The 13,782-nt window shown below is 45.4% G+C and overlaps 1 protein-coding gene across 1 annotated transcript in view; it reads left to right on the forward strand.

Moving 5' to 3' along the window:
• Positions 1-8,093, forward strand: part of LOC137874317 (A-kinase anchor protein 6-like) — a 98,393-nt gene extending 90,300 nt beyond the window's left edge. Inside the window, exons 10-12 of the mRNA XM_068712952.1 lie at positions 152-1,285; positions 2,992-3,054; positions 4,664-8,093. Of these exons, the coding sequence (XP_068569053.1) occupies positions 152-1,285; positions 2,992-3,054; positions 4,664-4,708 (1,242 nt within the window). The 3' untranslated portion in view covers positions 4,709-8,093. The remainder of the gene's footprint in view (positions 1-151; positions 1,286-2,991; positions 3,055-4,663) is intronic.
• The last annotated feature ends 5,689 nt before the right edge of the window (positions 8,094-13,782 follow it).

Raw genomic sequence — 13,782 nt, forward strand, 5'->3', positions numbered from 1 at the left:
TATGAATGACAGTAGACGTTTTAATATGCAAATCAAATAAAAAACACAAAAGGAAACAATAAAAGTTGTGTAAATATCACATTAACCAACAACCTCACCCCCCTCGATTCAGATAAGGAACAAACTAAATGTCTCCTTCTTCCTCCCTCAGGTCCTCCAACACTCCCACCGGCCTCTCCACCTGCGCAAGGGAGACTTCTACTCCTACCTGTCTCTCTCCTCCCACGACAGCGACTGCGGTGAGGTCAGCCAGTGCTCCGAGGACAGGAGCTCCTCCCCGGTGCCGTACAGCATCCCGTCGTACGGCACGCCGACACAGGGCCTCCGCAGCCCGAGCCCCGAGCTGCAGACGTCCAACCGGGATGACTTCCGCGCTCTGGACTTGAAGTCCGAGGGGCCGACCGGCCCGTCTCCGTCCCCGCCCCCGAGCCCGGACATCAGGGACGAGGAGACCCTGTTTGCGGCCTGTACGGAGGAGGTTTACCTGGGCCCGCCTCTCTGCTATAGCATGGTGCTCACCAAGACACCACGGCGCCTCCTGCAGGATGTGGAGTATTTCTCCTCCTTGGACCCTGACTATGAGCCGGATAGCAGTCTAGCTTACTTGCCGTGTTCCGAACCAGGTGATGGTCTGACCTACCTGTCTCCCTCGGAGGAATTTGCGTTGCCCAGAGACCAGGAGCACCTGTACTTCCAAGCATCCAGTCCCACAGAGGAAACGCACAGCTCCTCCTCTCCTTTCCTGGAGCCTTGTTACAGCTCTCTCTCCACCACCTCCGCCTCCCTCCAGGGGCCCGGCTCCAAACCAAACGCTGACAACCCTTCCTCTCCTCCTCCTCCTCCTCCTACCGTGTCCTCTGGCGCCGAGGAAGAGAGGCGAGGTGAGGACCCGTACCTCCTCTGTGATGTCGCTGGAGGAGAAGTCGCGGCCGCTGTGAGTGTCAGCGCGCCGCGGGAGGAGAGGAGTCGTAATGAGGGGCCTCCTTATCTTAATCCCCGGGCGCGTGTCGCCCCGATAGACTCCTCCGCAGCCGAATGTTTGGCAGATACTAAAACGCTCGAATCCAATATGGGCGCCGTAATGACCAAGATAAGTGTCTGCAGCTCCGCTACAAATCCCTCAAAAGAGCCAGCCGCCGCCGCCGCCACGCGTATTAATCCCAAAATTAACTGCTCTGCGATGAGAGAGGCAGATAGGGAGGAGTGGGGGAGGCGAGGGGAGGCGGATGCTCGGCGAGGGCGGAGCGGCTCGCAGCGGGAAGCAAAGACGGCGGCGCAGAAGCAGGTTAGTGTTCCAGGTATTAGCCTGATCTGCTATCTCAGGACATTATACAGGGCCTTGATACTGCACTTCACCCCTCCACTCCAGGTATTAGTCCGAGCCGAGCCCCTCAGTGGGTATGAATGTAATGAGGCCCGTGTGCCCTGCTCTCATTTCCATTTCTGAGGCCGGACTGTGAGAGGCGCTGAGACGTGTAACCTCCCCTCTCCTCTTCCTCCTCCTCCTCTTCCTCCTCCTCATCCCCTCTCCCTCTCGTCTCCACTTCACATCCTGTCTCTCTTCATCTCCTCTCCTCCTGCAGGTATCTTTCCTTTCACCTTTCCACTTTTACTCTTCTATGTTCTCACGCCTCTTCTTATGTTTTTCCTCCCTCCCCTCCTCCTCCTCTGCCTCATCCCTTTCTCCGTCTCCTTCTGTCTCCCTCTTCTCTTCATCGTCTTCCTCTCACCCCTCTATTCCTTCTTCTTCCTTCTTTTCTCATTGTCTCTTCCTCGTCCCCTTTTTTCATTCACCTCCTCTCTTCTCCTCTTCCTCCCCATCTCTTTCCTGTCTCTCTTCATTTGTTCTCCTCCTCCAGGTATCGTTCCTCTCTCTTTATTTCTCCACTTTCTTCTTCTGTTCTTACTCCTCTTTTTTTGTTTCCTCCCCCTCTCCCTGCTCCCTCCTCCTCCTCCTCCCTCCTCCTCCCCTGCCTCCTCCTCCAGGTAATAATGGAAGGGGGGATTTGCAGACTTTTGTATTTAAAAGGTTAAGGTCCACAGAACAACATCAGCATAATTACTATCAGTCAGATTTCATTAGGATTCATCAGCTGAGAGCTTCTCCTCGTCCCGCAGTGATCCTTCACTTCACTCCGCCGCTGATTTAGCGTGTTTGTGCTCTTTTTTAACTTTTCTATTTCCTTATGCAAATCACTTTGACTTCTTTCTTCCTTTTCTCACCGTCTCTGCAACCTCGCTGCCTCCTCTGTTGATCAACTTTTCACTGTTAAAGAGCAACGCCGTTGTGTTTTTCACACGGTGCACGTTAACGTGCGCTACTTCAGCAAATCTGACTTTTAACGTTTTTGAGAATAATTCATTTGAAACATTTTATCTTTATATTTTTTTTAATTTTATTTTTGTATTTAAGGCTCTTTTTTAAAAAAAATTGGGGATTTTGTGTTTTTAGTTTGTTTCTCCACCTTTTTTAAGATTTTAAGATCAAAAAGTTTGTGTCATTAATGAATGAATGAATTATTTATTAAGATGAAGAGGTTTTCTACTCTTAACGTCACCAAACCTGCAGCAGCGTTTCTCTCCTCATTAACTCATGAATCCATTAAAACATCATCAAACAAAAGACAAAAACAAAAACAAAGACGACACGTGTGCCGTGTGCATGTAACCGTGACGACACATGTTTCTGTGTGTGTGTGTGTGTGTGTGTGTGTGTGTGTGTGTGTGTGTGTGTGTAGCTCCACGAGTCTTTACAAAGCGATTAGTCGTGAACCAATTAAGAGCGCGGGGCGGAGTCGGCCTGATGCTCGTTGTTTTTAATTTGCAGCTTTTCATCGAAACAACGAACAACGAGTCAGCACATAAAGACGATTTGATTTATTCTTCTGTTGTTTGCCTCCCTCCTTTACTCTCTCTGTCTCTCTCTCTCTCTCTCTCTCTGTCTCTTGTTTCCTTTCTTTTAATTTCTGTCTTTTCTTTATTTCCTCTCAGTCAGCCACCAAAAATGCACAATCCTCAGTGAGACCGCCCACCTCCAGGACCAAGACCGTCCGAGTAGGTTAACACACACACACACACACACACACACACACACACACACACACACACTCATTGAGATGACGTACTAATAATAAACCAATCACAGAAAGTCACGACTCAGGAGCCACTTTGACACAGAAGCGTTGCTTTTGCAACATGAGATCAAAACAAACTCTTATTGTGAAAAATGTGCAAAAGTGTGAGAGAGACTCGCTAACGTATCAAGCTAACGTGTTAGCTGCCTGTCCTTCATGAATGTTTGAAATGAAGCTACTGGAATGTGTGTGTGTGTGTGTGTGTGTGTGTGTGTGTGTGTGTGTGTGTGATCCAAAGCTGCACACAATCAGTGAATTTGTTTAGTTTTCATCATCGTTTCTATTTTTAAACCTCGAATCAAACCAGGAAGCAGCTCGACGCGAACAAAGGCCGTCACTGACACAATCTGTGTGTGTGTGTGTGTGTGTGTGTGTGTGTGTGTGTGTGTGTGTGTGTGTGTGTGTGTGTGTGTGTGTGTGTGTGTGATGTGGCCGCCCTGTGGGCTCCTCCAGGGCTCAGCAAAACCTACTGCCCCTACACACACACACACACACACACACATACACACACACACACACACACACACACACACACACACACACACACTCACACACACACACACCTGAGGGCAGGGCATGGGAGTCCAGGTAGAAGCTGACAGCCCAACAGCTGCAGGTTAGACACACACACACACACACACACACACACACACACACACACACACACACACACACACACACAGCAGAGGACAAACATGCATACACATTTGCAAGTAAAGAAATACACACATGAAAGTGCAAAATCAAGCTCTACACACACACACACATACACACACACCGCATGTAAAACCCACGACAAAGGACACACACATCATATTGGTGATGCGTACAGCTGGTCCTGACCCCCATGGCGTGCCCCAGTCTAGCCCACCTGTTCACACACACACACACACACACACACACACACACACACACACACACACACTGTACACAGACACAGGTGCAATTAAAGCAATCATGAATGCGGCTCATGATGTGCTCTGTGACCCAGACAGCAGAAGGTCTGCAGCAAAACACAGAAGAGGGAGAGAGAGAGAGAGAGAGAGAGAGAGGGGGGGATAGAGAGAGTGAGAGAGACAGAGAGAGAGAGGGGGGGAGGGGGAGGGGGAGAGAGAGAGAGAGGGGGAGAGAGACAGAGAGAGACAGAGAGAGAGAGAGAGAGAGAGAGAGAGAGAGAGAGAGAGAGATAGAGAGAAGAGAGAGACCAAAAACAAACCAGAGAAAACTTGGCAACGCAAAAACCAAAATGACCAGGCCAGACTAATCCAAACTGAACCAGGCTATATAAGTCCAGAGGAACCAGATACCCAACAAATCTAGACCACAACAACCTGCTCTACAATATAAAAGAAAACCAGACGAAACCAAACTAGACACACAAACCGAACCAGACCGGACCAGAGCAATGAAACCGGTACAGTCCAAACTAGTTTACATCAGTTACAACCAGCATGAACAGTCAAAGTAAGAAACATATGGATTCATACTGTAATGTTTCCTCTTCTTCTTCTCTCTCTCCATCCCTCCAGAGACTACCTGTACCGGGAGCAGGAACCTCCAGGATCCAGCTGTAAGGGAGCTCCCTCCACCACCTCCCTCCCCCGCTGAGCTGATCTCCTTCCTCCTCGTCTCTCCTGCCACCCCCCCCCCCCCCCCTCTGATCTCCCAAATCTCACTGCTGTAACCGAACGGATCGATGAGAAGTTTCAGGGTTTTACAGAACAACCGGTGTTCTAAAGGGTCTGATTTCAGGGTTGAACTTGAGTTTCCGACTGATTGTGAAGACGATTTTTAAGGCTGAGCTTATGTTTGAGTTTGAGAAAAAAAAGAAGAAGATCTAAAAGAAAACAATGTAGGATCAGAACATCCGGCAAATATTTAAATGTCATCATCAAAATGACCTTTACAAGTAATTTAGTGCAGTCAACTCTTTAAAGGGGCATCACTAAGAAGAATCAGAAAGTTACAAAAACTAAATTATACTCAGCCTAATCTTCTTTTATTCATTGTGTCTTTGTTGTTCTGGTGCGTCTTTTGACGATGACAACTTCTGAACTGTGCCGATGAAAAGACAAACTGGTCTGAAAACAGCAGCAGTGTGAGCGTGAGGAAGCTGCGGATGTGAGGTGAGATCAGCTGGATAGTGTACAGTTGACTCACAGACGGACCCTCCATCTTCCTCTTTTAAGTTCCTCACTGGAGGCTGGTGAAGACGTCATCTTCACAGCTAGCTACCGAGCTACAACCCTGAGTGGTGATGGGATCGACTCAGCTGTGAAGGTTGCCGTTAGTCGACAAGTTAAAACTGTTGCATCGACGTATTTCCTTCGATTGCCGGCTCCTATCAACAGACAAAACAATATCAAATAACCGGCGTCAAACAGACAAAGAGTCATTTTCTCATAGACTTCTATACAACCAGAGGAGTCGCTCCCTAGTGGACACTAGAGAGAATGCAGCTTTAACTCATGAAGCTTTGGCTTCTCTCTTCAGGACCAGAGGTAACCGCCTGGTGTGATCGCATTGATGCACTTGAAGTTGTAGAAGGCATATTGAGACGCAGCGTAGATCTGTCTTTGAGCAACCAGACAGTCCTTCCCTCACGGACGTCTTCCTCTGTCCCTGCAGAGACACAAACACGTCTTCAGCCAGTTTGCACGACTTCTAACTGTATCTCAGTTGTCTTATATAATCACTGTTAAAACCCACTGCTGCAGCACAAGTAGCCAGTTACTTCCTAACAACTATCACTCGGTCCGTGTCGGTGGACGATGCCGGTATTCAGTCACAGCTGTAGCTGCGGTAGAAGCTCTGTAGTAAAAGCTACACATATTAAGACACACTTGTTGAACTTTAAAATACACAAAGGGGCCAATAAGTTGTATTTTACTGTGTTTAAAGAAGCTAAAACTTTAGAACTTAAACTGTATTATCACGACTGAAATCAATCCTGAGGACTCAAAGGGAGGAAAGTCGTTCAAACACGCTGGAAGACGTTGATTTAGTCGAGCGTGACTCATTCATTTCCAGAGTCTAGACCCCAGAAAGACTGTCTTCACCAGAACAACGGGAGAGTGGTTTGTTTAGCTGTGTGTGTGTGTAGGTGTTGTCTGTCGGGAACAAAGGTGGAAGCAGGAAGTAGATGTTGGAGAGCGGAAAGCTGAGGAGTTCATTGGATCAGAAGACACGTTACGGGTCGTTCCTAAAGGCACTGACAAGAGACCTTTTGGTTTTAACTTTTTGAAGTGTAAAGAATATTAGCACACAGGTAGAGGAAGTTTTGGTCTGCTGATCAGACGCACAAATGCATTGTGGGAAGTAAAAGACAAAGGAAGAGTTAAGACTTTTTCAATACCAGCCGGCTGAGACACAACCGTTGTTTCCTCTCGGCCCATACGTGACGAAAGATCTCTCCGATCATTTCACGGCCAGTCAAATTCACACAGATATTGGTGTCCGACTCGAAGTGTCCCAACTTTCATAGCGAACAATGATTACATTGTTAGAGAGAGGACGGAGTGGTGAAGCTCGGTGAATCCTCTTCTGAGGAAAGGGAAGGTCAAGCACTCTTGGTCACTGTTAAAACTGAAACTGGACTTCCATGTTGATAAACCTGAACGCATCCTTAGTTTCCTCCAGAGGCATGAAGTAGTGATGATGCCTCTGCAGACATCTCATTGAGAGAAGGAGAAGTTCAGATATTTGTCCACTTCGTCCTTTCACGGATGCTCGGATACCTTTTGGTGACCGACCATCGTTCGTAGCTCTAAAAACTGATCAGTTCGGAAGAATCGGTGACGAGTTGGAGGATCTACCGGCTGCTGTGGCGGTGGATGAAGTCACTGCGCTCTGAGTCGTTGCAGATCACACTCACAACGTGATGTAGCTCCTCCTGAGTACGTTCTGAACCGAACCTTTCCCCTCCCGGCTGCAGCAGCATCGTCTACGAACTGACGGTTGAACCGCAAATGAAAAAGAATCCAAACGAGACGAGATTTAATCTATGCAACACGACCAAAGTTGGCTGAAAAAGCTGAAGCGGTGTTGTTGTGTAGGCGTTGGATGACTGTTGGTGGGGACGTGTGTTGTTATTGATACTGCTGTGTGTATGTACACCACTACTGTACCATGTAGTCTTTTTTATTTCATAGAAAACTGATTAGCAGCGACGCTGGGGGTTCTGGGGGATCGGTGTTCAGACAGGTGTGCGTGGGACAAAATAGGGTTTGAAATCTTTCAACTATAATTGTGTGCCTTGCTCTACTGTTACGACTTCTACCCTTTTCTTTTTTTTTTGGTTAATTAAAAGCACCGCTTTCCCAGTTAGGTGATAATAAAAAAAATACAAAAAACACGCAACAAAGATCAAAAATGAGAAACTAAATTGGTTTCACGCAAAGTTGAAGTTGAGCTTGTGTACATATGTAAAGGTGTGACGCCTCGGTGTAAAATGCAGACGGAGGAATGCTTAGTGTTTGTGTTTATTTAACTCTGTCAGTGAACTGTGATGTGGAATATGTTCATTATTAGTATTGGCCATAAAGAGCTTGACTGCATGGTTCCTGCTAACTACAATGTAAAACCAACTGTTGACAAATAAACTTAATTTATTGGGAAAAATAAATAATTTCAGGTTTTCTTTTCGACTTTATTATTGTCATTTTTGAGGTGTCAGTCCCAAGAAATCAAATGTTATCACGCGCCATGTTTATGTTCAATTGTTAAGAATTTTTTTTCAGTGGACAGAAAAATGTATTTCAGACGCCTGAATAAAACAACGTTGGCTATGTTTAGAACATTGATCACGTCTTTACTTTGCTGTCAGTCAGCCGCTTCTTCTTTTCAAAGCCACCGGACTCTATTGACAAAAACCAGTACTTTAGAAAGCAGAGAGGTCTCTGGTCCGGTAAAAAAGCTCCTGGTAACCCTGCACTGAAATGATAAACTTCTCCTCCATATTTTGACCGTATAATGGTATTTAATTAGCCAGCTGTGATTGGTCGTTCCTCATCACGTGACCAGCGTGCAAAGTTCCGACAGTTGAACGGTTAAAAAACGCGGCGCGAGTTAGAAAAACGCCTCCAAAAAGTTGCCAGTTATTGCACCGTTTGGATATAGAGTGTGCAAAAGTGAAAGAGTGCGTTCGGAGGTTTTCTTAAACGACAGCGATGCAATCATCAGAGACGCATCATCAACATGTTTTTGATCTTCCTCGAGGTTCATCTTCTGCCCTTAATCACACCTTTGTTTTCCTCAGTCTGCAGACTTGTAACCGAGGCGATGAAGCACAATTGAAAGCTGGAGAAAGTGATTGCATCCGACGATAAACACACACTTGTATTACACAGACGTATTACGGGACGTTAGCTAATGTTTACTTCATCAGGAGGAGGTCAGTTTGTGAAGCAGGAAAACGCTGCTGCTGACACGGAGGAGATGGATGATGATGAGGAGGAGGAGGAGGAGAAGCCTTGATGTGGTGTTCACCTCTGCTGAATGCATCGCTCTCCCTCGCTCACGCGCCGCAAACCAATCTGTCCCTGATTGCTGAGACCGTCCTTGATGACATCCTTTACAGCTGAACCGGGTCCGAATAAAAAGTCTCCGTTCACAACGTGTTTGTGGCCCTGCAGCTGGTTAAAGGAGAACTTCTCCCACGAAATGACTATCAGTATATCACACACACACACACACACACACACACACACACACACACACACACTCACACACACGTGTTAGCTTGAATCCTTGAAGAATCAAATTCATCAAGCTGAAGTAAATGGTAATTCCCAAACATTGGGAACATTGCTAAAACTTTATACATCCCAACTTTAGACAAATTCATTTATATGTCATCTATTTAATCACAAACAAGGAAGTATAAATAATAGTTTTTCAGCAACACGAGTCACTTTCCGCTCGTTACATGAATACAGTCTTTTCAAAAGATTATTTATTTTGCAGGTATAGATAAGAACGCTGGACCTCCACCTAAAGGTCCTAAAGGTCCTAAAGGTCCCCCTTCGTCTTAGATTTCATGTTTCATGACCGTCAACAAACTACAATACAGAACTCAGCTGAGCTCCCCGAGTCCACCAGAGACCACATCACCCCAGTCCTTCAGGAACCTCCATTGGCTCCCCATACAGCAAGGAATCCAGGTCAAGGTCCTCCTCATCACATACGAAGCCCTTCACAACCCTGAACCCCTTCAGACCTTTCAGACCTCCTGCATCGACACGCTCCCAACTGCAACCTCCTCACCCCCCCCCCCCCACTCGGTCCAAGCGTCGGTCCTGGGGGGACAGGGTCTTCTCCATCGCTGCCCCCTCCCTCTGGAACTCCCTCCTCCATCACCTCAGACGTTCTCCGTCACTCAACACTTAAATCTGTGATGTTATGTATGTATTTTTAAAAAGTAATTTAACTGCTTTGTTAATATTTGAATTGCTTTTATTCATAGTTTTTTAGCATGTAAAGTACCTTTAAGTACCTTTTACAGCGCTATACAAATAAAATGTATTATTATTATTACTATTGATAGAATAATGAAATGTATAATAATATAAGAATATATAATATAATAAGAATAATATGTAATAATAAGAATAATAAGAATATAATAACTGAATGTAGTTAGCGCTGTGGACATCTGACAGTGATGCCTGGCTCCACAGTCCTCTGGCAGGACTAGCTGTGACTGCTCAGTGTGTGTGTGTGTGTGTGTGTGTGTGTGTGTGTGTGTGTGTGTGTGTGTGTCGCAGTGCCACGCTGTGACACTTCCTTCTGTCTCTCACAGAGTGTCAGAGGATTAAAAAGAGCCAAACACACTCCACATTAAAGCAAATTGCCGCGTTGCCGGTTGCTGGTTGTCGGGGCGTGATGTTGATTGTGGCTGAAGGGGCCTTCAGATGACTGATAAGCGTTGATGAATGAAAATGGAAATGCTTTTCAGCGTATTTTGTCTTCAAAGGGGGAAATCAAATAGGAGGAGAGGGGGGGGGGGGTAGAATATTTGCAATTAACAAGATATGTTCTTTTTTTATGTTCCGTGGTCAGAAAAATGGAAATGGCTTTTAAGGTCGGAAAGGTCGAGCGCATCGGAGCGTGGTGGCTCCGCAATTACTCTTCAGGCAGCGGCCTGATTGGGGGGGCGGCGGGGGTGGGGTGGGGTGGGGGGGGTCCGGCCGCGCACCGACGGTCAAATTAAGGAGACGGCCGGCTCCCTGTTGAAAAGATCACATGTGATTACCGTACATCAAACAGACAGAGCGCTCACATTATCTCCTCAGAGAGAGGAGGAGGAGGAGGAGGAGGAGGAGGAGGAGGGATGAGTTAAAGGATTTAAAATGTCACAAACTTTCACTGAGGGGGGGGGGGGTTGGCTGCCCTCATGACATCATTGAGGACAGACTGGACATCAGTGGACCCCCCTGTGACTCTACTACTGCTACTGTATTTTCCTGAGTCTATGATTATTGTTGTTGTTCTCTCATCCGTGCACATTTAAAACGACGTGCGCTAACACAACGGTTTGTACGAGACCTTCCTGCTGAAGTCCAGCCACACGTGTCTGCTGGTTTCCTGCATAAAGTCTTTTCAAAATAAACTTCAGTCGACACAGGAAAACACTTTGTGTAACGTCGAAATGAAGTCACAAACAAATCAATGTTGACTTCCTGTTTTGTTGGTCTTCATACTTCCTGTATTGTCTTACATACGATTGGCTCTCGTGGGAAATCTGCAGATGACAATAATGCAATAGTTTTTCGTAGGTTTAGCAAGTTTGTGAGACATTTGTTGAAAGACGTGTTGATGAAAAACACTCATCTATAATAAGAATGAATGAATATGAAGAATATGAATCCTTATTCATGGTAATGAGACACTGAAACATACGAGGAGATAAAGGTAGAGAGAGCAAAGTGAGACGGGAACAAATGTGGATAGTAATAAATAAAACTAAAGGATATTTAGAGTGTGATGGTGATATCTACTAGTTCATGTTGTGACCCTCTTCACCTGGAGACTCTTCTAAATGTCTGGACTTTAACTAAACGTCTCTTTAAAGGAGCTTTTCTATACATGGAGTTTTTCTCACACTCTGATCCAGAAATCTCCACTTCAGTAGTTCTGACATCCACCAAACTTCACACCTTCATTCCTCTCTGTGTGCTGAATATATATATATATATATATATATATATATATACTTCAGTAGTTCTACATCCACCAAACTTCACACCTTCATTCCTCTCTGTGTGCTGAAGCTTTCTACTGAGGGCTTTGTTCACACATCACTCACACACTCATTTATACACATTTATTAATAAAACATGGAGGGAATGGATTTCTGTTGTGACTATTGACAGTTTTTCATGATTTATGCAGCGACACAGAGAGACATCCTCTTTCCTTCAGTCCCTGAGTCTTGAGTAGGTATTTCTTGGAGGGTCAGAGGTCGCTCTCTCTTAGTTTTCAGACGTTCATCAGCTTTTCATTCTCCTTGTAGTCAGACTGGTGAGAGATGTGACGCCACGGGATGCAATCACCGCTCACCGAAACACTCTCGAAAGTTACATTTAAAGGTATTTGTGTTATTAGAAAGCTGCAGGGTGGAGACGTGTTTTGCATTGCCGTCGAATGAAAATGGTACGTGTGCGTTCAAACACACACACACACACACACACACACACACACACAGTATGAGAGTAAAGCACCTCCTCAAGTCTCTCTCCGCGCTGTAATGATCTCCTTGTAGTGCTGCAGAAAGCCTTTCTGCAATCCCTCCTTCATTTTCCTCTCCTCTTCTCCCTGATGAGCAGAACCATCCCTTCATCATCCGCCGCACCATAATGTACTTTAGTCTGGGGACGGGGGGAGAAAATGGAAGCAGAGATTGAAAACAGATTCGCGCATAAGCTGATCTCACATTAGGGGGGACGTCCGTATAATACAGAGGAGTCATCAAGGGGCTTCGCTCGCTGCAATCAGAGTGATGCATCGACGCTTCACGGCGGGAAAGTTCTGTCCCGCTGCAGGTGAGGAGGAGGTTCAGGGAGCTTCTAGTTCTACCTGTCGGGCTCAAACACAACACCTGGTCTGACTGGAGGCGGGGCTCCTAGCTACACCAGACAGCAACCTCCGGTTCTGAAGAGCCTTCATGTGTTGAACCTGCATTCTCTCTAGTGTCCACCAGGGGGCGACTCCTCTGGTTGTATAGAAGTCTAGTCTAAAATGACTCTACTTCTCTCTTGATTTATTCCTTCAGTAAACATTTTAAACATGAGTTTCTGCTCTCAGGTACGACTGAGTCACGCTGTGAGCTTCTTCAAATGAGAAGTGTTTGAGAGAGTTGGATCTTCAGACTGTCCATAAATATATATAAATATACCACCAAATCAATCCATGGTAATCCACGTCAACATGAACCAGGTCGTATAGAAGCCTGACTTTCACCCAGAAGACCGCTGTTCATGTTCAGGTGAAACGAACACTTTACACTTTGCTTTTGTCATGAATCTTAGAGCACTTCTGTTTCTATTTTAACCAAAACTATGAATACCTGAGTAAGTTGTTTCCTGTGAAGATGGATTATTAAATACATGATGGCTGATCAGACTATTTAAACTTCCAACTAAACTGTAAATAAAACTAATAAAGGAGCATTGTGTTCTATCTGTTAAACTATTATAGAAATGAATCAAAACAAAAGCCCCAAAACATGAATATACTGTAAAGAAATAAACACCAGAAAAGCCCCGGTCCCCCCCATCATGTGGCGACACTTGGTACAGTCCGATTGTCCACTTCCTGTATTTAAGATGTCTGTTTGAAGGTGCTCACCTTTTGCCCCCCCCCCACCCACAGCAGCAGCAGCACTAATTCAAGAGAAGTGAAGGTTTAAGCTTCACTAAAGTGTGACGTTGAAGACAAGCGGCCTACAAGACGAAGCAGAGTGAGAGAGTGAGGTGTTTGAAGCTACAGGTAGGCGTCATCTTTTATCTGTTTGTTATCGAGCTCAAAAGAACAAAGGAACTAATATTAAGTGTACAAATGAAAGTGTTTACATCTGAAAAAAAGTCTCTAAAGCAGCCGTTCAATATGTGGAGTTTTATCAAACAAACAGCAGGAAATGAATTTGTTTGGGACTATTTTCAGCGGCGGATGAATCCGCATGCGGTGCACTGGTGTGTGATTGAGTGAGAGTGAAGTACAGGGTGTGTTTGTGGTGCTGAAGGAACATTCACTGCTGGTTTGAGTCTCAACCTGAGATTCAAAGAACAAAAACAAAATCTAAATAATAATGATCAAAATCTAATTATCAAGCTTACAGGAAAGAAAAAGTTAAAAGTTTCCAGAGAGTGACCACCTTAAAGCTTCATGTGATGAACCTGATGACTGTAGGTGTGTGTGTGTGTGTGTGTGTGTGTGTGTGTGTGTGTGTGTGTGTGTGTGTGTGTTTTAATATGGATTCATAGAGTTTTGGCCCTGATTGCGTTTTCACATCAGTCGTCAAAACGCATTTAAAAAACAATTTGATATGAGACGCGAGAGGCCGAATAAATAAAAAGCAATGATGATGCCACAATCAATCATTAGCATACGGAACAGTGTGTGTGTGTGTGTGTGTGTGTGTGTGTGTGTG

This window comes from Cebidichthys violaceus, unplaced genomic scaffold (assembly GCF_023349555.1).
Source record: "Cebidichthys violaceus isolate CVI_PGR_0920_01 unplaced genomic scaffold, fCebVio1.0.p SCAF_185, whole genome shotgun sequence".
In the NCBI taxonomy this organism is placed as follows: domain Eukaryota; kingdom Metazoa; phylum Chordata; class Actinopteri; order Perciformes; family Stichaeidae; genus Cebidichthys; species Cebidichthys violaceus.